Below are 25973 nucleotides of genomic sequence, written 5' to 3'. Positions count from 1 at the left end.
CTCAACTCCCACCACCCGTCTGGCAAGTTAAATCATTTCAACCTTGATTTCCCTTTGTCTAGCGCTCCACAATACCTGGCTACCACACTTACTGACCGTCTGGCAAGTTAAATCATTTCAACCTTGATTTCCCTTTGTCTAGCGCTCCACAATACCTGGCTACCACACTTACTGACCGTCTGGCAAGTTAAATCATTTCAACCTTGATTTCCCTTTGTTTAGCGCTCCACAATACCTGGCTACCACACTTACTGACCGTCTGGCAAGTTAAATCATTTCAACCTTGATTTCCCTTTGTCTAGCGCTCCACAATACCTGGCCACCACACTTACTGACCGTCTGGCAAGTTAAATCATTTCAACCTTGATTTCCCTTTGTTTAGCGCTCCACAATACCTGGCTACCACACTTACTGGCCGTCTGCATCAACACTTCCTCCTTCCGATAGGCAAAGACGTACACAACGGAACCATTTGTCCTTTCACAGCTTCCACATTTGCTAAGACTCTTTTTCACTCTCTTTCCGCAGTACCTAATTACAACACAATCAACGAGTATCCATCTACCAACACCCATCACCATCTGACAAGTTACATCACTTCAACCTTGATTTCCCTTTGTCTAGCGCTCCACAATACCTGACTACCACGCTGTTACCGACCATGTACATCAACATCTCGCACCAGCAGGCAAAAGCGTACATACCGGCACACTCACACACACACACCACCCACGCTAACATGTCACACTGCACTCCGGTCACAATGCACATCCGGATATTTGTATTGTTTCCCGTCCCCTGTTGCTCGGTGGAGGGCGGGGCGGGCGGCGGGACGAGGGGAGTGGAGAGCCGCTGTTATGCCGCGACCTGATTTGCATCATAAAGACATACGGGTCGGGAGAGGGGGAGGGGGAGAGGATGAGGAGCAGGGGAGAGCAGTTTATGTCGTAAAGGGGCTGCTGGGCTCCCTTGTAGTACTCGGGATAGTGTGCGTGCGTGCGGGTGAGTGAGGGTTGAGATGGCAGGATGCACACGTGGAGGAAGGAAGGAGGAAAGGGTGGAGGAGCCTTTCAATATGCATGTGAGGGGTGCCGCTACGGACGACCTCATCAGTGTAGCCCGAGGGATGGTGACGAGAGGGGGAAGCGCGGGTTACTTGGTGTATTAATGTGTAACGTAACATGTAGCTTTAACTTGTTACTCGTGTATTTACTGCTGGTTTTAAGCCGAGGGGAGGTAGACAAAGAGCTGAGTGAGAAAAATATGAAGAGCGCGTTACTTGGTGTATTAATGTGTAACGTAACATGTACCTCTTGTTACCTGTATACTTTTTTTTATTAATTTGTTTGCGCTGGGAGGAGGTAGACAAAAGGCTGAATAAGAAAAAAAATATGAAAGTAAACATTCTGCTTCTAGAAACAAAAGGATATGGCAAAGACTCGTCAAGTTTAGTTTCAGAGGCGTATTGTGTTCTCTTATACTTATTGTTAGTTTGTTGACGCTGAGAGGAAGCAAGCAACGAACTATAAATAAAAAAAAACATTCTACTAGATAAAAAAACAAAGATATGCCAAAGAATCATCAAATTTAGTTTCAAAAGTGTACTGATACCTAACGATAGTGATTTTAATGTTTGTTTTTTCTCTTGCAGATGAAATTTGGAAGACAGATCTGGACTTCCTGGTGCCACACAACGACAGACTGATCGTGCAGAGCGTCATGAACGTCTCCGCGTTGACCCAAGACGTCTTACCGCTCCCCGCCCCACTGCGTGCCGCGGCGGAAGACCCAACCACCGACTCGCCTCACCCGCAGGACACACAGACCAAAAGTAAACGCAAACACGTCTCCGGAAAGAGCTCGTTCGCGGCGCCTGAAGGGAAGGTCTCGTACAACACGCCCAAGTGGGAAGCAACAGGAGAACCGCCCGGGAACGTCGTCCACGAGTCTAGCGGGCGAGTCTCGTGGAGAGCGCCGCTGCCAGGGGAGAGTCCAACGGTGCCAACGCGTCTGCCGGAGGTCGGAGAGTGGAGTCCGCTGTCCCCCGAGCTGCTCAACTACACCATCGCCCTCCTGGTGTTCGCTATCAGGTACAGCTTTTAGTCGCCTTGTCAAATCGGGTACTGTATGAGGGGTGTTCTAAGTACGTTTGGTTCGCCTTTTGGTGGATTTTTTTCAGTGTGTGTGTGTGTGTGTGTGTTGCGGAATGAAAATGAGGAAATTATGTTTTCTTAAATATCATCCCTCATAATTAACGATCTCTGCCTCATTCTTCAGCTCCGGCACAGTTGTTGTCCGCTAGTACACGTTGTATTATTCAGCACACTGCCGAGTCCTTTATTTATTATTCAGGTGATTGGCTTCTCCTGCAACGATGAATGAATGAATGCCCCACGCAGTTTACAAAAGCAATTCATTTGTACACTAACTGGTCACTTATTACATACTGATAGCGAGCTTCATAACTCTACGGAAAGCAATGAAATACGGTGCAGGATAATGTGCTGTTATATTAAAGTCATTTGTCGCCTGGGCAGGTACCCGTCCGTGTTCTGGCACACCAACAAGGCGTTCGGGTTGCTCTTCTCCCTCCAGCTGATCGTGAACGGCGTCCACACCATCCTCATCATCACCGCCTTCACCATCCTCTACAAGGTGAGTCGTGCCGGTGCCCATCACCCCCACCCCCCTACGAGACCTATAGGGGGATTATCTGACATAAGGAGGAGTTAATAGCCCAACGCATTGCCATATTACAAACTCATTCAGTCTTACAGTCCTTCACAGAGGCTCAAGATAAAACTAAAGCTTCCTCGATCCTTGCTATGACTTATTTTTCCATCCGATCTAACTTTTGTACTGTCTCCTTTTTCTAACTTTTGTACTGTCTCCTTTTTCTAACTTTTGTACTGTCATCTTTTTCAAGCTTTTATACTGTCTCCTTTTTCTAACTTTTGTACTGTCTCCTTTTTCTAACTTTTGTACTGTCTTCTTTTTCTAACTTTTGTACTGTCTCCTTTTTCTAACTTTTGTACTGTCTTCTTTTTCTAACTTTTGTACTGTCTCCTTTTTCTAACTTTTGTACTGTCTCCTTTTTCTAACTTTTGTACTGTCTCCTTTTTCTAACTTTTGTACTGTCTCCTTTTTCTAACTTTTGTACTGTCTCCTTTTTCTAACTTTTGTACTGTCTCCTTTTTCTAACTTTTGTACTGTCTCCTTTTTCTAACTTTTGTACTGTCTCCTTTTTCTAACTTTTGTACTGTCCCTTTTTTTCTAACTTTTGTACTGTCTCCTTTTTCTAACTTTTGTACTGTCTCCTTTTTCTAACTTTGTACTGTCTCCTTTTTCTAACTTTTGTACTGTCTCCTTTTTCTAACTTTTGTACTGTCTCCTTTTTCTAACTTTTGTACTGTCTCCTTTTTCTAACTTTTGTACTGTCTTCTTTTTCTAACTTTTGTACTGTCCCTTTTTTTCTAACTTTTGTACTGTCTCCTTTTTCTAACTTTTGTACTGTCTCCTTTTTCTAACTTTTGTACTGTCCCTTTTTTTCTAACTTTTGTACTGTCTCCTTTTTCTAACTTTTGTGCTGTCTCCTTTTTCTAACTTTTGTACTGTCTCCTTTTTCTAACTTTTGTACTGTCTCCTTTTTCTAACTTTTGTACTGTCTCCTTTTTCTAACTTTTGTACTGTCTCCTTTTTCTAACTTTTGTACTGTCTCCTTTTTCTAACTTTTGTACTGTCTCCTTTTTCTAACTTTTGTACTGTCTCCTTTTTCTAACTTTTGTACTGTCTCCTTTTTCTAACTTTTGTACTGTCTCCTTTTTCTAACTTTTGTACTGTCTCCTTTTTCTAACTTTGTACTGTCTCCTTTTTCTAACTTTTGTACTGTCCCTTTTTTTCTAACTTTTGTACTGTCTCCTTTTTCTAACTTTTGTACTGTCTCCTTTTTCTAACTTTTGTACTGTCTCCTTTTTCTAACTTTTGTACTGTCTCCTTTTTCTAACTTTTGTACTGTCTCCTTTTTCTAACTTTTGTACTGTCTCCTTTTTCTAACTTTTGTACTGTCTTCTTTTTCTAACTTTTGTACTGTCTCCTTTTTCTAACTTTTGTACTGTCTCCTTTTTCTAACTTTTGTACTGTCTCCTTTTTCTAACTTTTGTACTGTCCCTTTTTTTCTAACTTTTGTACTGTCTCCTTTTTCTAACTTTTGTACTGTCCCTTTTTTTCTAACTTTTGTACTGTCTCCTTTTTCTAACTTTTGTACTGTCTCCTTTTTCTAACTTTTGTGCTGTCTCCTTTTTCTAACTTTTGTACTGTCTTCTTTTTCTAACTTTTGTACTGTCTCCTTTTCTAACTTTTGTACTGTCTTCTTTTCTAACTTTTGTACTGTCTTCTTTTCTAACTTTTTGTACCGTCTCCTTTTCTAACTTTTGTACTGTCTTCTTTTTCTAACTTTTGTACTGTCTCCTTTTCTAACTTTTGTGCTGTCTCCTTTTCTAACTTTTGTACTGTCTCCTTTTTCTAACTTTTGTACTGTCTCCTTTTTCTAACTTTGTACTGTCTCCTTTTTCTAACTTTTGTACTGTCTCCTTTTTCTAACTTTTGTACTGTCTCCTTTTTCTAACTTTTGTACTGTCTCCTTTTTCTAACTTTTGTGCTGTCTCCTTTTTCTAACTTTTGTACTGTCTCCTTTTTCTAACTTTTGTGCTGTCTCCTTTTTCTAACTTTTGTACTGTCTCCTTTTTCTAACTTTTGTACTGTCTCCTTTTTCTAACTTTTGTACTGTCTCCTTTTTCTAACTTTTGTACTGTCATCTTTTTCTAACTTTTGTACTGTCATCTTTTTCTAACTTTTGTACTGTCCCTTTTTTTCTAACTTTTGTACTGTCTCCTTTTTCTAACTTTTGTACTGTCTCCTTTTTCTAACTTTTGTACTGTCTCCTTTTCTTTTGTACTGTCTCCTTTTCTAACTTTTGTACTGTCTCCTTTTCTAACTTTTCTAACTTTTGTACTGTCATCTTTTCTTCTTTTTCTAACTTTTGTACTGTCTCCTTTTTCTAACTTTTGTACTATCTTCTTTTCGCCCCCCCCCCCCTCCAAAGACTTCCCCTTCTGTCAACCCTCCCTCCCCCAAAAAAACTTCCCCTTCCAGTCGCCCTTCCCTTATCATGCCCTAGCTTTCCTCCCCCTTCCTCATCTACACGTGTATTGTCATCTCACTCCCCCCCCTAAAGACTTCCCCTTCAGTCAGCCTCCCCCCCACTAAAAAATAACTTCCCCTCAGTCGTCCTTCCTTTATCGTGACCTAACCTTCCTCCTCTTCCCCTCATCTACACGTGTATTGTCTTCTTGTCCACCACCCCTCAAAAAGTATTCCCTTGCAATCTGCCGTCCCTTGCCGTGTCCTAACCGTCCTCTTCCTCCCTCCTCCCTCAGCTGCACGTGTGTGGGGGCGGTCTAGAGCTCAGGGGCGGCGAGAGCTTCCTCCTGAACCTACCAGCCACGGTGGGGCTGCTGCTGTCCGCGGTGATGCTGGTGACAGTGTCCTCCTCCGCCCTCTATCTCTACGGCTACCAAAAGTTCACGCAGTTCGTTGCGCGCAGCCGACAACGCTACCACATCACGGTGAGGATAGCTGTACTTGTTGGATGATAAGAACATTGAAGAAACAAAAAGGGCAATGTACAAATTTTGAATGATAAGATAAAAAAAATATAAAAAAATAAAAAGACCTAATCGATGAGAAAATATCAGACTGCCGTTACAATGACAAAACTCACAACCTTGAACGGAACAGAAATGAGCCGTTTCGGTCGTCTATCCTCTATTTGGCACTGAAACGGAGTCGCAACACATGCCCTTCATTTTCCATGTGTCACTTCGATATTCAATGAGGGTTGCAACACCCTGGAGCGGTTTCATGCCTCTGCTTCTTATTGTTAAGGGGTCTGCAACATAGCCTTTCTTTTCCTTTTTCTTTCATTACTGGCTGCCTATACACGACGCTAAAATAATGTCTAGCGAGTTTTTACATCAAGTATTTATGATCTTACAAGTAATTCACTGCTCTTAAGTTCAGTCCCGGTCTCTAATGGAGTGGATTACAGTTTCCCTGCCCAATGGATGTCATATTGACATAAGCGCGTACCGTATTGCTGTCTAATTTCTTCACGAACATTATAAACGGCTTGAAATGCTTCATTTCTTAAGTTGTTCCAACTAAGATGCAGACGAAATAAAAGTGGATATATATCAAAATAAAAAAAACATATACCATTACATTTTGGGATGACAAAGGGGAGAACAGGGGATGAGGGCGGGTGAAAACATCACCTTACAGATGCCTCAAACCAAGACCATAAGAGGCACTGTACGCACTATGATTCACTTGACTATTCCCTTTTCGTCACGAGTCACGAGTGTCAGTCTTATCAAATCGATAATGCTAATCATTATAATAACAAAAACGACAACAACGATTATAATAATTATAAATATGACGATAAGAAGAGTGAGAATAAGAATAAGAACAATAAGAACACAACCAAATAACAATACCAAAAAAAAATATATAAAAAAATAAAATAACAATGTAAAGTAACACTCACCGAAGTCAGCAGCGTGTCCTCTCCATGGGCCGGGTGGCGGACCCAACACAAGTCTGTCACGAAGTAATGGCACTTCTTAAAGCAACAAGTGGGAATGTGATGAATTATATGTTAATTACTTCAAATTCCTTACGTAAACATAAAAAAATACTGGGTTGCTTTCTACAAATCCCTCATTGGGTTTGTACAACATCATAATTTCAAGATATATATCAAAGTATAATTATATTGGCCTCTACTTTTTTTTTTTTTTTTACCTGTAACAAACAGTATATACAAGCAAGAGAGCAAAGGGTTTAGAACCTCTTCTACTGAAGCTTCATTCAAACCCCCCTTGGATGACAGATGGAGAGGAGATCCTTATTATAGATCCTTAGACTTCTTTTCATACTGTTGGGGACCGTGAATTTGACATGAATGTGTTTTTTTTTTTTTTTCTCTTTTCCTCTTTTCTTTGTTGAAGTCAACAATGTTTTGTGTATAGAGAAAAATGCAAAAAATAATTATAATCAATTGGCAAGCCTGGGCTGGCTGTTTTAGCAAAAATGTATACTCAGGAGGAAACGGAAGTGATACAGAGATCGAATAAACTGCAATGAAGATTTTTTTTTAAAGATAAAGTAAAATCAAGTAAAGTAAAATGACATTAATGCGACAAATAGTGACATGATCCCACATAATTACTGTTATAAAGGAAGATGTAATATATGGCATGTGCATGAAGTAAGGGGTGCTTTCATTACGGCTCATTTTCAAAAATAATAGATAATCCTTTTTCCTTCCTCAGTCTTAACTGTACAGCAACTTTTAATGGTGGATCCTTTTTGCCTTACTGGCTCTTTTTACTGAAGTATGGCATTTTTTTACCGATGATTTATTTTTTCATTTCTAAATGTTTTTACTTATAAATGCGTATTAGTCAAGACACTGCGGCTGACAATAATATCTACCTTTTCTTTCCCCAGTTTGAGAGAGAGCCGGGAACGGTGAGCAGCTTCATGCCGCCGTGCGTCGCCCTGGTGGTGCTGGTGGGGCTGGGGCTGACGCACGGGCCGCTGCTGTGGGACCTGTCGCTGGTGTACCGCGGCTCGCTGGACGCCGTGGTGCTGGCGGCGGTGATCGGCACCATCGTCCACCTGTTCCTGTGGGTGGTGCTGTGGCTCATCCTCACCCTGAAGGTAAGCATCAGAAGCTGTTAGAAATGAATGGGACTGATAAGCATATTTAATTTTTACACACACACACACACACACATAGACGAGTAGAATGCTTTTTCACATTAAATCATGTGTGCCAATTATATATAAGTTTAAGGAAGTACAGCGATACAATTTGATAAAGTATGGGACAGTATAAGCTTGACTCAATTCTGTAATACATATGCTAAATTTAAGAGCAACTAAGTACACACACACACACACACACACACACACACACACACACACACACACACACACATGTTAACTAATGATGTGAAGCTAATCCTAAAACCATGCTATGCCAGAATGTTCTTTTAACCCATCAGCCGCCTTGACGAACAAACACTAAAACAACCTTCCCCCACAGTCTAAATGGACCTTCAAGCTACGTGTGACGGTGGGTAGGGCGTGCGTGTCCTCCGCCCGCTCCATCAAGCTGGTGAACGACGTGGAGCTGGTGAACTCGGAGGGCCCGAGGGGAGGGCAGGCCAGCGCCCCCCTGCTGGTGGTGGGCGCGGGCAAGGCCTACGCCATCACGGACTCGGCCCCGAAGAAGACCATCATGGGTGTTGTACAGAAGGTGAGGGAGTTAACATGGAGGAGGAGGTGGTGATGAAGAAATGTAGGAGTATTAGGAGTAAGAGAAAAAGAAAGAAAAGGAGAAGAGGGGTAGGGGAGAGAGAGAGAGAGAGAGAGAGAGAGAGAGAGAGAGAGAGAGAGAGAGAGAGAGAGAGAGACCTAATACAATGCCATGCCCTTCCAGACCCACCAGGAGCGGCGTGCCCGGGGCCAGGAGGAGGAGATCTACTGGCTGCGGCCGAGCAAGCCCACGCACTCCCCCGCCAAGCCTATGTCCCCCCGCAACAAAGTCACTTTTGATGAGGGGAACCTCCTCACCTCCCCAAGGTGGGCATCCGACCTTCTCATGCCCTCCTCGACACACATTTGTTAGCAGTGATTCTCTTTTTCACTGTGCTATCATCAATGCACATCTGTTAGTCCTGATTCTCTACTTAACTGTCAATTTGAGGCATGTTTCTTGGCCTTACCAGTCACCAGGGACAACTAAGGTTTGGTACCACATTCACTCTTCAGAACCAAGTCACTCCCGGTACAGTACAATCGTACATACTGGAGATGACGGGGTGCTGCAGGGCCATTGAAGACCCTCTCTATACCTCTGATGCTCTCTTTATCTCAATTACTACAACAGTAGTTCACCAAGTTCTCTGAAGGTAAATTTCCTCACTACCCACATTTAGACTATATACACGTTTAGAGTCCTCACCTGGGGAGGGAACCAGATATATCCACAGGTCTCACCCAACTTCAGTTAACTGTTATAGTACTGAATTTATTTAAAATTCCTGATCTTTCTCTATTATTTTTCACCTACTTTCATCCTTTTTCTTTCCTTCTTATATACCATAATGAAAGTTACGCAGTATTTGAATAAACTTTTAAAAAGACAACATTACATTCTCTTTACTATTATTCCCTTTTCTCCTCAGCCGGAAAGGACGTGGCAGGAGTCAAGAGAGGCCTCAGGAGCCCACCTATCGCCGGGTGACCACACTGTCAGACTCGGATGATGAGGCCGGGGATTATGCCCTCCTCCGGGAGACTGGGACAAACCACAACAGTCGTGCACCTCCACAGGACCCAAGATATGTGGACCGCCAGCAGGTGAGGACACCACGGGTGGAAAATATAGTCAGTAACAATCTAATAACAATTTCCTTTAATGGAGAAAACTTCAACTATATTATGGCATTCTGCCATTAAAAGCTTACTCCCAACACCACCTCTCTGGCACAGATCCTGGCATACAGGCGGGCCATGGAGGAACGACTGACAGCACAGCAGGCGCCAGACTACGAGGATGCTGACCACCTCAACACACGCAGCCCACAGACCACGCACCACCATGACACACAGGTATGTCTTCGCAATGTTCATTGACTGAGGGCTTCACACTTGATGCAACTGTATCACTTTATACAATAATTTTTTTAAGCTTTTCAAACACATAACAATACGCTGATGTAAAGCAATTCACATTTGTTTGTTATAACTTCCTTCAGATTCTATCTCTCCCTCTTTAATTTTTGCATTTCCTTTTTGGCAAAAATACTTCTGCTGTAGAAGGTCACTGTTCTCCAAAACCTATAAAGAGTGGTGTTCCACAGGGATCTGTCCTATCACCCAGTCTAATTGCCTTTCATAGATGACCATTCCTAAACTCACTGCCCTATCCACTCTCACACTAATGATTACACTCTGCATTATTCAGTCTCATTTCCCAATCATCCATCCCAAAAGGAGGTGCACATTTCTATGGTAGATGATGCAGAATGTTTAATTTCTGATATTTCATTTCTTAGTTTTTTTTTAGCAGAAGGAACTTAGTGACCTTCAGTGCCTCCAAAACTCTTTTTTCTCCATCAGAGAACTTCACATAATCTTCTAGGCATCTATCTTTTATTTTTTTAATACACACAGCTGTCCAGGCCTGTCCCCCTCTCATACACTGAACCTCAAATTCATTTCCCTCAAATGTAAGCATTTAATTATTGTCCTAAAAAGAATAGTTTTCAAACCAATGGCAGGTTTTGTCAAGCAAATAACAATATAATTATCACTTCACCAGTACAAATTATGGGTGTTCATTCCATATTAATCCCTCTTACGAAATGCCATACACCATAATACAGAAGTTGTCCTGTTCTTCCCTCAGGGACCCATGACACCCCGCAGCACACGCAGCAATGACTCCGGGGTTGTGCCCGAGGAACACTCTCAACGCAGTGACTCTGTTTCTACTTCTTCCTCCAACACGCCGCCAGAGCACTCGGAGGAGTCAGGGGTGCACTCTGGGGCCACAGACTTGATTAGACACAGGTCAGGAATTAATCATACACTCAAGCTGCTTACTTCCCTGAGCTGTGTTGTTTACTTTACTGGGATTATTTTACTGACACCATACTATATAATAATATATATATTCATATATGCACACCAGTATAGTGTTAAGTATTTTTTCTGGATTGATACTAAAGATTTCTATCTAGCATATGGTAGACTTGGGACAAGATGCTATGCAGACTCTTGTGCTGGTTGACAGTGAACTGTAATAAGTATGGTATTGCAGGTCAAACAGTGTGGATGACCTGACCCAGCTGCCACCTGACCCCAACCAGCTACCAACCTCCCCAAAGACTGTCTCCCTGCAGCGGCCACCCCTCACCTCCTCCCCTGGCAGTCCTTACGGGTACAGCCCCGGCCGCACCATCTCTCCAGGACCCGGAGCTCTGGTGTACCCCGCAGCCGAATCCACAGTGGTGATTCGCCGCCAGAGGAGCATTGCACAAGACATCAAACCACCCGTGGATCCCATCTATGGCAGCCGCCCACTCACTTCATTTACTGACCAGCAGCAACAGCAACATCAGCAACAGCAAAAACAACAGCAACAGCAGCAGCAACAGCAACAGCAGCAGCATGGAGCCAGGAGAGAAACAATGCAAGATGACTTATTGGCTGTGGCCCAAAACAGCTTCAACAGCAGCCAGTCCACTAACTCCAGCGGCTATCACAGCAGTAGTGCCAACCCCAGCAGTGGAAGTAATAGTTCTCGAAATTCCCCTGTTCCACAGTACCCCGGGCCGTCCCTCTCCCCGAGTAATTCTGTACTTGCACAAAAGCAACAGTGTGTGTATGGTCCACTGGGTCGTCCTGGTGTGAGGGTTGGTGCCCACAGCCCCCAAAGTATTTATGGCCGCACCACCGGAAGTTTGTCTGGGCCCCAGCGGCTGCCACAGGCTCCACAAATCCCCCTGCCTCCCATCCCCCAAGGCTGTGTCTCCTCAGGTCCTGGGCACCAAAGTTCTCATCAGGACATCTATGGTCGCACCACCGGGCAAAAAATATATGGCCCAATAGTTGAGTCTGGCCCCAGCATAGGCAGACAGCCAGTGGGGCGCTCAGTGAGCCTGCGTGCTGCCTCTGGAGCAGTGCCCAAGTACAACATGCCAGGGAGATTTGACCATCTGCCACAAGAGTCCTGCTACAAGACCAATGTGTGAACCTGGAGGCTGCTGATGCTATGTTGATGATGTCCGATGTCCTGGATGGTGATCTGACCCTTGGTACACATCGGTCTTCTTGCTCCACCATCTTGTGCTCAAAAAGTGTCCCTCAACAATCTGCCGGCCGTCCAGCACTGGTAACTTGTGACCAGGTCAGTGACATGACCTGCCCTGCCATGCCTCTGGCATACACCACAAGATGAGTTAGAACTCTTAAGTGTACACTGTACTAGATTCTAAGGTACTGCAAATTTAATAATGTTAGTACATATCATAGCTCCTAGTTTTTAATATGTCTATCCAGTATTACAATGATGTTCTCCTTAACCCGGCATTATGAATCTGGCACTTGCAGAATATTTTCATATTTGGTGAGAAATATTCTGTCTGAAGTGCACTGTGGAGATGAGACAGAAATCCAATGACCAAGGAGCCTTGTTTGGGTGTCAACAGTCCAAACTTGCATCCTTGCAGACAACGTCAGTAGCTCCACCAAGGAGTGACTGGCCCCTGTGTGAATGGCCAAAGCAAGTCTACTTAATTTTTTTTGTTATTGTTGTTGTTGACATTATCATTTTTTATTATTATTATTATATTATCACACTATTATCATAGTCATTACCATAATTATATTTTTACATTTATATACTTAAGTTATGAGAACCACAGTACATGATCTACCACCACCACACTACCGGAGGTGTGTGGTGGTTAGCAAGCCAGCTACAAATCCACGAGCCAGGGTTCAATCCTGGCCTAGGGCATCCATCACCCAACTCATCCAGCTGATCACCACCCCTTTTGGGCTAGTTGATACAGGGAAACCTGGGGAAACTGTGGTAACCTGGATACCACACTTGCCCCAAGCCCTGTCATAGTGAGTTCTTACCCATCACAGGCTCAGAGACCAATTAGAGAAGAGATGAGTACCAAGGCCACGCACAGCCTAGTTTATGCCCCCAACTTTGCGTTACCTAGGACTTTCTTGGAGGGATCCCTGGGGCTGGCACTGTAGGGTGGGTGAGAGGATGAGCCACCCTGCCCCAGTGTGCCCCTACTGATTGATTGAATATACATATTTAGAAACTTCACCACACATTTGCAACCAGTGTCTTATGAGTTTTCTCATTAATGCCTAACAGTTTTGATTTTCTTATTTGAAAGAAAATCATTATTAAAGTAAATTGAAACACCATCTTCAATTTTCCTTTGGCAAAAATCAATTTTTGTAAAAAAAATCTTATACCATTATTTTGCACTGCCTCACACACCACTGAGTGATGGCAGTAGTTTTTCATAACAATGTAATGTCTCTCTGTGAGGCTAAGAGCTTACCCTTGGTTACTATAAAAGGTCAGTGATTTCAGTGCAATCTGCTGCTTCCTTCAAGCACTGGCAGCAGCAGATTTGAATAAATATGGTTACTTTAGCTAGTTTTAGGTGACATTAAATTTCAAATCGTATTGAATATCATATTTGAAATCTGGAAAATATTGTGGATATGACATGTGAATTATGATCTTGAAGTGAAATATCAATTCTAAGCCACAAATTAGTGCAATTCAGATATGATCTCAAGTTTGCTCATTTTTTTGTGCCAAACCTTTCGTTGCTAAAGTTTTTGTTCGGATGTGAACCAAGAAATTTTGTGAGTGTACAGGCTACAAAACAAAAATGTTCAGTACTCCTTGCTCCGACACCCTATGCAAAAACGACTGCTACCTACACCGTGATTACTTGGTGAGGTGATATTTTTTCCACACCACTGTAAAAATCAATGCATTTCATCTTCTAACATGTTCCAACTAAACAACAACACAGGGCAGCCATTAAATCAGGTGTTTGTTCAGAATCCCTCGTCTGGTGTGGCATAATACTTTATATGCCCTTTGCTGGCTGTAAGAGCACCAAATATTTTTAGCCTGTACATATTAATTATGAAAACTAATCTTGGAGAACATGGTGTAGGGCTTTGTGTATGTGTCTTGGACTTGCAATCACCAGCAAGTACCCTCCCGACATGAGCAAGCTCATGCTCATTATAGTCGATCTATGGGTACTGCCAGGACCTCACACACCACACACCCCATCCCCCTTACTCAAGGGGGGACAGTAACCAGTCCCCCCTTGTCAGTGGAAAGATTCCGGTCTGAGCGAGGCTCGAACCACCACCTGTCAGGCTGTGAAGCCAGGCAGCACAGCGCTCTAACCAATTGAGCTACAGAGTGGTGTGTGTGTGTGTGTGTGTGTGTGTGTGTGTGTGTGTGTGTGTAATGCATCCATACACAGCATCACTGCCTGGTAGTCCACTCTACTAACCAAGCTTTGACATCAACGCTTGCCACAGCCCCTTTGTCTGTCTCAAACAGTCATGTCTTTGTAAGCAAACACAACTTTCATGAATTGAGGTTTCTAATGGGATTCAGGGCATCCAGTAAAAGGCTGTCTGTACAAAGTTCTGCCTGCCCCTCAGTCCTCTGAGTACAATTTGCAAACACAAAGATAAAGTTAAAATAGTGCTTATTCTATAACCATGTAGTGTGTGTGTGTGTGTGTGTGTGTGTGTGTAACTATTTTACCCCAGGCCACAGTCTTCCTCCTCGAGGACCAAATCACACACTGGGGTGCTGAAAGAATTACTGGTGAAATTTTTTGCCAAATTTGCATATCTAGTCTGCCACTTCTTGTTTCCCAAAGATAGATGAGAAAAGTAAACTGGATTTCCTGTGAGTTACTATCTTCCTTTCTCAACATACACTACTATTAATTGGATGAAATTATTTTTATATCTTAATAGATTTTTAAAACATATATATATGTGTGTGTACCTGCCTTCTGTGAGAGGTTCCTGCATTACAAGTTGGTGTTGTTGTTTTCTCTGAAGAGTCTTGGTGTGAGTTGTTCCTGAGTTATGATGCAGCGTGTAAATATTTGTACAAGTCCAATAAAATCTCTTTGGTCTTTGTGGAACTGAGACTTTTACACTTTCCTTTAACCACCAAACACCAAACCTAAGGTAAAGAAATTGAAATATATATATATATATATATATATATATATATATATATATATATATATATATATATATATATATATATATATATATATATATATATATATATATATCTGTCTATCTATCTGTCTATCTATCTATCTATCTATCTATCTATCTATCTATCTATCTATCTATCTATCTATCTATCTATATATATCTTTATATATCTATATCTATATATATATCTATATCTATATATCTATCTATATATATATATATAGATAAATATATAAATATATATATATATATATATATATATATATATACCATATATACCATATATATATGTCCTCCCATCAGTCAGTGCAGCGCCGTTACAGATTATCTGTTCAGTAAGTCAGCATTTCAAGAAAGTGATTTGTTTTGGCACATTTTTTCAAGCGATTATCAATACTGTCATTTTCCTTGACTGTCACCCATCTACCTTTTGACAACAATACATAGACCCTCCTAATAAATCTCCATACAGACCTTGGAGATTACAGTCCTCTTTTCCTTACTCCCATCTTTAAAGTCTAAAACTTTCTTTTCTCATTAATGGGAATAATCTTTTTCCACGTTCACCATCCACCGATTCTTGTAGACCTTCCTTGTTATCTAATCCATTCTCACTCCTTCCAAGCCACATCACCTCAGTGCATCAAATATGATCCCCTCGATGGGGTGGCCAAGGTAAAACCCAGAATAGAGGAGGTCAAGGGGCATCCATAAATCTCATGCCTAGAGCAAGGCAATGGATCCTGCTGGTATGGAAAAAGACTCCTTCATGTTGACTTGCTCTGAGAAACCCTTGGAGATGGCACTGTAGGGTGGACCAAGCAACAGGCCCCCAGCGTATGCCCCAATTGATTAGTTGATTATATATATATATATATATATATATATATATAGACATATATATATATATATATATATATATATATATATATGTATTTATTTGTATATATATATATATATATATATATATATATATATATATATATATATATATATATAATCAGTGGTGGATACACCTCCGTGGTCTAGTGGTCAGCGTGCCTGGTTTCTGCTCCGCAGGTCCAGGTTCGAATCCCGGCCCGGGCAGTCGGCGTGCAGCTCATCCAGCTATTCATCCTCCCTCTCGGGCTGGTCGATAAATGGGTACCTGGGGAAACCTGGGGAAGGTAAACTGTGGTAACCCATATGTCACACTGACCCTGTGTCCCGGGGTAATGGGCTCCCTCCCACCACAGGCTCAAGGGCCAATGTTACAGAGATGAGCACCGGGGCCACGCGCTGCTACAGCGTATGCCCCCAATTTACCTTACCTTAGTGGTGGAAGCAAAGGGATGTGGGGTGCAGCTCTCTCCCTTTGGAAAATGGAGGGGCCAATATATCGTGTCAATATATATCCTCATTTCTTAACTTAAATTAGAAAAAATGGAGTGTTTTCAACTCTCTATAATCTATGAATGAGAACACATGATACGTGTTGGGTGCAAAAAGTCAATGATTGAGCTTGTTTGCTTTTGTTCAAATGAACTGGAAAATGCCTCAGTAATTCAAAAGCATATAAGGAGACAACAAGAGGCCACACAGCCTACACATAGCAGCTCTTGAGTGTGTTTATACTCCTTTTAAATTAAGTGATCATAGGATTTCTGTGTTTCTAGCTGTAGACAGTGTGTCGGTGAAAAAGACCTCTTTCAAGTCTCAAAAATTTGATGCCACAAGGAAGTATTACCATCACATCTTCAACTGGAGCCACTCACAACACCTGCTAACTAATTAATTTGCCATCAAATGATAAAATACTGATTCAAATATGCTGAGTTAATTTTTCTAGCTAATATGTAGCCTCATATCATGCTGCACACTCCCTAGTTGTGACCTCTAACCTTTCCCTTTGTTTCCTATGCCACTATTACCAACAATCATTTAGCCATCCCCTGCCTTTTTGTTGAATTCTAATATATTCTCTTCACAAATTCTCTATTCTACACATGCCCAGACCACCTCACCTAATTATTCTTCACCCATTCACTCCATCAATCAACACCCTCTCATATCTACACCACATCTACACATTTTTCAGTACTCACTCCATCCCACCTGGTTGAATCACATGCTATCTAAAATGGTTCATTTCTACTGTGCATACTCCTGCCTGTTATGACTCAATCCTTGCCCATGTTTCAGAGGCTTAGGCCAAGGCTGACAGAACTAAACCATTACTTGATCTTCTCTTTTCATCAACACTTTAACTTTTATATCTAAAGATACTCTTGATTGCCCAAATGGCCTGCCTACCCTCTACTGCCCTCCTTCTCATTTATTCCTCCATGCTTTTATATATTATTCTTTATTTTAGCTCCTCCACCTTTTTTTATTATGTTTACTTCAGAACTTGATACACTTCAGCTAAGATTGATATGCTTCTCTAAGCTTCCTCTTACTGCCACTTCTATTGAACTTATCTACTACTTTTTGTAATTATTTATTAAAATACAATATTTTTTTACATATCTCTCTCTCTCTCTCTCTCTCTCTCTCCATAAAACTAAAAAAGAGGTAGTGAGTGAATGATACTCATTTTCAATATTTTAATTGTACAATTATTTTACATTTGATTGACTTACAGATACATGATATAGTTTGTGCTGGGCAAGATATACCTGGTGAGGGATAGCAAGTTCAGTATAAAGGCTCTTGTTTTCTTATTTTTTTGCAGTTTCCTCTGAGATTAAAAAGTATATAACTGAGACACTGACTCTGCTGGGAAGTGATGTCAGTCATGTGTGAACCAACGAACACAGACCTTGGCAGACAGTACTGTGGGGCTGAATGTGTTAGACCACTGGGACATCTCTCTCTCTCTCTCTCTCTCTCTCTCTCTCTCTCATACATACAAAATCATGTTTTCTTGACTACTAAGTAAAGAGAGACAAAGATGGGCCAGCAACACACCAGACATAAGACCTTCTGTACAGTTCAGTGTAGATGTTGAATAAGGTAGAAAATAAATCTGGCAAATTAAACTAAACTAACAGCATGAAAGTATATATGCCTCTGTGTGTGTGTGTGTGTGTGTGTGTGTGTGTGTGTGTGATATACTAAGTTGGGAGAGTAGCACTGAGTGAAATAAATATCCATCACTTGAAATACATAATAACTTCCAGGAATGGTAAAAACTAAGCCTCTCAATCACCAACAGTGTCCCTCCAGTGGGTGTCACCCCACCTACACTAATCTGTGGCTTTATGAAAAATACTGCCTCCCCACAGACTCCCTGGGAGAATCTGAAAAGCAGCACACATAAGACAGGTCCCAGTAGCACCTTCTTAACAAGCATAAAAAGCACATGCAACATAAGATGCAACAAAGTGGGCGGGTGCAACACAAAACACACAACGGCAAAAGAGTGAACGCTACACCCACGACCGCCCGTGAGGGATGGGGCTGGCCAGGGCAGCTTAGGAGTTGGTCCCTCAGGCAACTAAGCTGAATTACACACACTTTGGCAACACCCAAAACACCAAAATGAATACTAATAAATGGAGATTTTTAATTGCCATATCAAACATTTTCATGTGATGGACTAACAGAGGTTATAAAGTTACCTGCAGAGAATTAAATATAACGAGTGATTATAATTATGGTAACAAAGAAAATAAAAATAATGATGATTATTTGTTGATTGTGGTGATGATAATAACGATGATGGTGATGATGATGGTAATAACAATGATAATAATAATAATAATGATAGAAACAATAATAATGATAATAATATTAATAACAACAACAACTACTCAATACATACAAAAATAAAAAGGCATACAAAGTACCATAATCAAATCAAAGGAACATACACTTCACGGATTACCGAAAATATGTTGTCTGGGAAATTCCTTTATACAATCCCCTAAGGTCTGATCTATTGGAATAATATTATGATTTTGTACATATATATATATATATATATATATATATATATATATATATATATATATATATATATATATATATATATATATATATATATATATATATATATATATATATATATATATATATAAACTTTAGAGCAAATATATGATGAAGTCCAACAAGCCCCCAAATCATAACATCAATTAATTACTTAGTACTAAATTACTTTTGATTTAAGTAGGGCGGTGACAGGTAATCCATTTGTGTGCACAGACACTGATCAGTTCCGCTACATAAACACCATCTACAGTGAACAGTGCAGATAACGCCTTGAGTAGAGGAAATTCCCTTCATGATGATATTTTGATCATTTGGAGGTAAGTGACCCATGGCTGCCAGGGCCATGGAGGCTTCCATGGCTGCCAGGACACAAAGGTTCAGAGTGAGCAACAGATGATGTGGAAACACAGTGAGTGACCCAGGGCTTATTGTACCATAAAGTCTGTCATGCTGTAAGCCATGTTATGTCCACCTGCCCAGGTAACCCCCATCCTGCCCAGGTGACTTAAGCTATGGGGGCCAGCTGGCTCTACAGGTAGCCCAAAGCGCTGTGGGGAGTGCGGAATCATAAACTTGGCTCGACTGATCCAGCAGCACGTGGCTAGTGAGGTGAGTGTGCTGTTACTTAAAGAATTGTGAGGGTCAACAGGACTTGCAACACAAACTATGTAATAGGGTCAGCTGTACCAGCAACACTGACTAGGAGGGAAGGGAGAACACAGACTAATGTAGCTCAAATCCCAACACAGACTAACACAATGACTTTTTTTGGCAGGAGACTAGTTTTAAAATGTCTGTACTAGTGACACTGACCAACAGATTGCTGACTCGATCAGCAAAATTGGCCAATTACAGTTGACAGTACCAGCAACACCACTGGCCAATTAGTGCTGACAAAAGGGCAGTGTCAGCAGCACATTTGGAAACGACAACAACACCGGCAACACCAATTCAGGTACTCACGGCACTTGATACAAATTTTCTAACACAGATGACAATCAGCGGAGGTACACTCTGAGGGCCCTGGCAGCTCCACAGTCAACAGTATTGGTGGTACTGACAGTATACAGACTGATGGGTGGAACCGTATACAAAACACAACTTGAGGCAACACCTTCACTACACAAGCAAATTTATACACATATTATGCTTAAGAATAGGGCAATAAAATGCTGAGGATTATTATTTTTCCAATAAATACATTCTATTAGTAAAAAAATAAATATATTTCACTAATGTACTATGTCAGACTTTTCTTGAATTCGGAAATCCTTTATGTCACCTTGTGCAGGAGAGTACTCAGGAGTAATGGTGTATCTCATCATTATCATGTACAGAATGACACAACTTGGCAGCTCATGTACTGTTGACACCGACTCAGTACAAAGTGACAAGTCAAGAAGAATCTTTACGAATCGCGGCATCCCAAGTCACTGGCAGTGTTATGAAGAAACTACACATTTTGATTGTTAATTGGAGTCCGCATGAGGGCGAGTCTTCTGGCAACACAGAGTCAAAAGAGATGTGGAGCCCAGTGTAGAATACTTAACTTGAGTACATATTTTGATACTGAGAGGCATTAATATTTGCTTGAATTTTTTTATGATCCATCTCTGTGGCTTCAATTCACTCACAAAAATTATCAATTGAAAAAACACCCTGTGGAAATATAGATTCTACAAAAGTATATGAGACAAGAAAAAGGCAAAGACTATGACATAACATATTGTATTCAGTATACGTAGGCATTGAGATAATGCCTGATCAGAGATTATTTAGGAGTATGTGTTTATGTGAAAAGTGAAATTATAGAGATGTATCAGAACATGACTTATCTCTATAAGTCAGTATAAGAGATCAAGTTTAAATCAGTTGCAAACTGCCATGGATTCAGATTACAGTGCAACTGCTCAACTGAAGGAGGAGAAGGAGTTTAAGTAAATGGTGGAGTGTTTCACAACAGCAGGATGCTGATCTATATGTAACAACCTTAAGGGTTCAAAGTGTTCTAAATCTTGCAGATTTAATTTAGTAACCAGTGAAATAAAATATCTAAAGGCAACATGTTGTTAAAATACTAACGGGAAATATTTCAATAATTATGATCAGTTTGTACCTTGCTGTTTACTTACAAAGGTAGGAGTGTGATGAAATACGTATTACTACTTAAGTTATGCCAGCAACAATGTACGATGTGACATCAACAGCCAAATAATGACAATAAGAAATACACTGCATAATGAATTACAGCTTGCACTCAACTATGTAAAATATCTCTTATGTCTTTTCAAGTAGAATGACTTAAGTTCCACATTCAAATTATTTATTTATTCATGAATAAAAAGATTGAGATGATACTTAGGTTGGTTAGTTTTAGTCTACATTTAAAAGTGAAAATTGGCTGCACGGAGGCATAGGTCATAATGATTTGTTGGTTTAGTGAAGAATGCCGTGAACTTCCCTACAAACAACTGGGGTACTGAGCCAATCCTCAAGACTGCCATGCCTGACTCTGCCCTCAGGACTCACAGGACTATGATGTGACAGCTAGAGTGGCACAACACAGCCAGTGCCTTCATTGGGGATCCTTAAGTTAAGAGCTTAACTATGAGTTGCTGGAGAGCCAACAGCCACAACGCTCATGCCCCCAGACAGCTGATTTCAAGTAAAAATTTGATCGACATTTAGCTGAGCTCATAAACCTATATAGTAATTCACACCCACTCGGCATGATGACAGAACGAAACATGGCACCACTGGTTGCTAAAGAAACAAGACAAAATTCTGGTAAAACTTAGGAAACATACATGCCTTTAGTTATCACTTTTGCATGATATTTCTGAAAGAAGATTACTATTAAACAGCAAAACAATAGAAGTTAATCAGACATTCCATTCCCCAGCAAGAGGAACTACAATCTCCTCAAACAGTCCTTATTCTCCTTATATGGTGGCCAATCTTAGTGGGGGCATCATACCCCACACTGATTCCACACAGTGGAATGACGGCTCCCAAATATATTGTTTATTTCTGCTAATATTAACATTTTGAGGTAATTATCTTCAAAGTGGTAAATAAAGGCATGTTCTTTTTCTTTAATTTTGTTCACTTTCAATCTTGGCATCAATTAATTTTGCTAGGTTTTCATTTTGATTAATTAACTACATGTCTTATTTGGTTAAAAAAAATATATATGGTTATGATGCTGCTGGTATTTTCTGCTGTCATTACTTATCATTACGTCCTAAACAGCGGTACTTGAGACACTCCCAATCTTTTCTCATTCCATTACCAGACCACCGCCTGCTGTGCCGAGTGTCTGCCGGGTGTTGCCTTGTCTTGTACACTAACGGAGGCAGAGGAGGGCCATTCTTCAAAGGAGTTTCAAAATGCTATGTAACAGCATTTAATAAGGGAATTTGGTTACTTTGCTAGGCTGGGTTTGGTTACATTACTTGGTACGGCTGAGTTGGTTTATTTGTGGGGTTAAGTTACCTGACCTGGTGTGGTTTGGTTACTTTGCTTGGCAAGGATGGTTATGTATGTACTTTTCGAAGCATGTGAGAAATTGGTCTGATCAGGATATAATATATAATTTTTATGTTACTTTACTTGGTGAAAGGCAAAGTTACTTTGTTTGGCAGGCTTTGGTTACTTCATTTGGTAGAGTTAGGTTCTGTTATTTGGTGGAGTTAGGCTCCTACTTTGTTTTTGGCAGGGGCTGGTTTACCTTGCTTGACAGAGCTAGGTCATCTTGCTTAGCGGGGTTATGTTGCTTTGCTTGGCAGGGTTATGTTACTTTGCTTATCAGGGTAACATTACTTTGCTTGGCAGGATTAAGAGACTTTGCATGTTCAGCAACACACCAGAATTGTCTAAGTATTTCCACCATTTTCATTATTTTTTTCAGCTTTAACAAGATTTTGTCAGGAGGGCCAAGCCTCTTTGCACACAGAGGTTACAAATACAAACTCCACCTGTCTCTTAGTGACCCTAGGCCACTAAGGAAAGTAGCCAATTGCTTCTACAATAGTAACCTATTGCCACTGAAATAGTAACCAACCTACCACCACTAAAACAGTAACATTAATTTTTAGGATAGTAACCTAATGTCACTAAAATACCGCATTGCCTCTAAAAATAATAACCTGTCAGAACTAGAATAGTAGCCTGTGACCACTGAAATGTAACGGCTTGTGCTAGAAATGGTAACGTATTGTCGCTAAAAGACATCTATTGGCGCTACGGATAGTAACCCATCACCGCTATATAGTAACTTATCTCTGCTAAAAGATTGCTTTTGCCGCAAAAATTGTAAATCTATTGCTGCTACAAGAATAACCCATCGCTGCGAGATCGCCACAGCCTGCAACAATCGCCCGGTGGTGTCTTTGCCTCGCCTGGCGAGTTGGTTACTTGCTGAAATCAGGTTACCGTGACAAATCGAGGACGGACATAATCGCAATAATCACTAAGTGACTGCATTCCCCACTGATATGTAACGTACTAATACGTATGTGTGTGTGTGTGTGTGTGTGTGTGTGTGTGTGTGTTTGGTCTTGGTGTGCGCGGCTGTGCTTGAAGGACGACCCCCAACAGTGACGACCAGCGTGGCGCCCCATCACATTCACTAAACAGCACCTTAGGCACAGCTGTCTTGTTCTTGAGCTACAGCGCCGTTACGTACAAAAAAATTAACTCTACGACTCACCCTTTGGTCACCCCAGCACAGTGAACACTTGTATAGCTGCCCGCCCGCCCTTCTTCGGTGTTTTTTTGGGGGGGTGCCCATGGGGGCACGGCCTCTACAGCCCCAGCAGTGCAGGTTGCATGTTAAGCTCAAAGACTAGGGTTAAGCTTTGTCCCTGGGCGGGGCCGCGGCCACCCCTGCCGTGCTGGCCGCCTCGCCCACCCTCGCAGACACGTCGCGTTTGTTCGAATACAGTCTCGGAGCGTCTCGGCGCCGGGGTGTCCGCCTTTGTAACGGCCCCGACCACCGCGGTGTGCGCCTCCTTCACGTGTTCGGAACATCATTTTATGACTTGTATTTTCTTCAACTGCTGCATCAAATCCTTATATTATATAATTACAGCGTGTACCCGTATTATCTATTTATCAATCATTATTTTTGATGCTGGTGTTCAATCGTTAAAAAAAAAACATGATGCCAAGATTAATGGACTGAAAGTGAGATGCATATTTTTTTGTGTATAACAAAAAAAAAATCAGAAAACTATATATATATATATATATATATATATATATATATATATATATATATATATATATATATATATATATATATATATATATATATATATATATATATACACACACACACACACACATACACACACCAAATGACTTGGCAACCACGGAGCACGCCCTCTGGGGTGGAGTGTGGTGACGCCCTCAGCCCACGAGGTCAGCGTGGGCCGAGAGGCACCCCTAAAGATAAGTAGATAACTAAGTAAATAAATAAACAGACAGGAGTGCCACATCTTAACATAGTGCCAAAATTTATATGTCTATCATAACAACTATGGCCAGACCACCATGGTAAGTTTTGATCCTTTCATCACGTCACTCCTAATCTTGACTTCAGCTCAGGTGAGGTGGGGAAGGGAGGGGGGGGGGCGAGGGGGAGGGAAGAAGGAAGGGCAGTTGACAAGCTGACGCTTCTGACTCAAACTGAGGTGGATAGCAACTAAGCTCAATTTACATTTAGGAATGGGTCAAACGGTAAGAGTCTCTTCATCAGAAGGCATAAGTTACAAACTGCTCCAGCCCAGCCGTGCAGTCCGTCAAATGTCGAGTTACGCTTGAAGGAGTTCCATCCTGACTCACGTAACTACCGTGAAGCCTACATGCCCTAGACGAAGCATTCTGAAGGCCTGGTGAGGGATTGGTACTTACCACCGATGCCTCAACGGAGAACAAAACGAAATAAAACGTAGTGAAAGGTTTCCGGCAACCTCCTCAACACCGACAACAGGGGCGTGAGAGGACTGGGAACGACTCGTCTCAGTGAGGGCACACAGGACTTCTGCATGCCGGGCCAATGCCGAGGGGAAAAAGTATTCATGTGAACCCTAAACTCAGGAAAGCGTGGCAGTTGTCTGAAGCGCCCGTTTTGTTCTTCCTTTGCACTGCTGGGAGAGTCAAGGAGGGAAAGGAGGGAGGTCACCGCACGTCGCGACACTGCGTGCTCCGACCCTCCGCGTGGACGCCACCAAGACTCGGGCGTCAGGAGGTGAAACACTAAGAGGCGTGCGTGAGGTGTTCCGGCGGTGCTCCTGTCTGTTCCACGAGCTACGCGTCGGCGGCGCTGGAAGAGGTGAGGTGATGTGCAGGAGAGGAAAGGCGGGAGGCTCACACGATGACCGCGGTGAGGTGGGCGGCATGACTGGTGTGGGCGGTGCGGGTGGTGCTATGGGCGGTATGGGCGGGCTCTGGGCTGGGCGTGAGGTGTCCCAAGAGGTCCTCAGCCAGCAGCTCTTGTCTCTCCTCCAGGTCCTCGGAGGTGTCCTGGTCGTCTTCGGGGTCGTCCTCGGGGTCGTCGTGGCGGGGGACGGGTGAGTAGGAGGAGCCCCGGGGGGAGGAGGCCTGGGGCGCCCGGCTGCCACCTTTGTGCTCGGCCCTCCACCGCCCGCGTCCCTCCTCCGTGGCGTACCCAGAGTCCCCCGTGGCACGCCCGCTGTCAGAGTCCTCCTCGCTCCGACTGCACTCCTGCGGGACATGACCACCTTCGTCATTCCTGCCTCACCCCGGCCACACTCGTACCCCAGCCCTGCCTGCCTCACCCTTGTAGTCTTGCCACAACCCTGACCTTCCCCTACCTCACCCCTGCAGCCTTGCCACATCTCTGCCCCAACTCTGCCTCAGCCCTTCAGCCTTGTCATAACCCTGTTCTTGTCCTACCTCGGTCAACTCTAAAGTCCGCCTTAGCCTCCTCCTCCTCCTCCAAGATTTGTCCCAGCACTACCCCAAACATGCCTCATGCTACCCATGCATCCTTAGTCACAATATTAGCCTTGCCTCTAACAAACTCATGT

General features: G+C 42.2%; 2 protein-coding genes across 3 annotated transcripts in view; one reads left to right on the top strand and one right to left on the bottom strand.

Moving 5' to 3' along the window:
- The window catches only part of LOC126998389 (protein tincar-like), a 106409-nt gene extending 91539 nt beyond the window's left edge, over positions 1-14870 (top strand). The window contains exons 6-15 of the mRNA XM_050860010.1: positions 1652-2090; positions 2538-2655; positions 5436-5624; positions 7573-7785; positions 8174-8386; positions 8570-8712; positions 9318-9492; positions 9625-9744; positions 10544-10707; positions 10958-14870. Coding sequence (XP_050715967.1) covers positions 1652-2090; positions 2538-2655; positions 5436-5624; positions 7573-7785; positions 8174-8386; positions 8570-8712; positions 9318-9492; positions 9625-9744; positions 10544-10707; positions 10958-11891 — 2708 coding nt within the window. The 3' untranslated portion in view covers positions 11892-14870. The remainder of the gene's footprint in view (positions 1-1651; positions 2091-2537; positions 2656-5435; positions 5625-7572; positions 7786-8173; positions 8387-8569; positions 8713-9317; positions 9493-9624; positions 9745-10543; positions 10708-10957) is intronic.
- Positions 14871-17517: 2647 nt separating this feature from the next.
- Positions 17518-25973, bottom strand: part of LOC126998388 (proto-oncogene tyrosine-protein kinase receptor Ret-like) — a 163613-nt gene continuing 155157 nt past the window's right edge. For both annotated transcript variants that reach the window (XM_050860008.1, XM_050860009.1), the window contains exon 23: positions 17518-25647. In XM_050860008.1, coding sequence (XP_050715965.1) covers positions 25291-25647 — 357 coding nt within the window. In that variant the 3' untranslated portion in view covers positions 17518-25290. The remainder of the gene's footprint in view (positions 25648-25973) is intronic.

The sequence above is a fragment of the Eriocheir sinensis genome, chromosome 14 (genome assembly GCF_024679095.1).
Source record: "Eriocheir sinensis breed Jianghai 21 chromosome 14, ASM2467909v1, whole genome shotgun sequence".
Taxonomy (NCBI): Eukaryota; Metazoa; Arthropoda; class Malacostraca; order Decapoda; family Varunidae; genus Eriocheir; species Eriocheir sinensis.
Note: the sequence above shows the minus strand (reverse complement) of the source record. Positions and strands in the feature narration are given on the sequence as shown.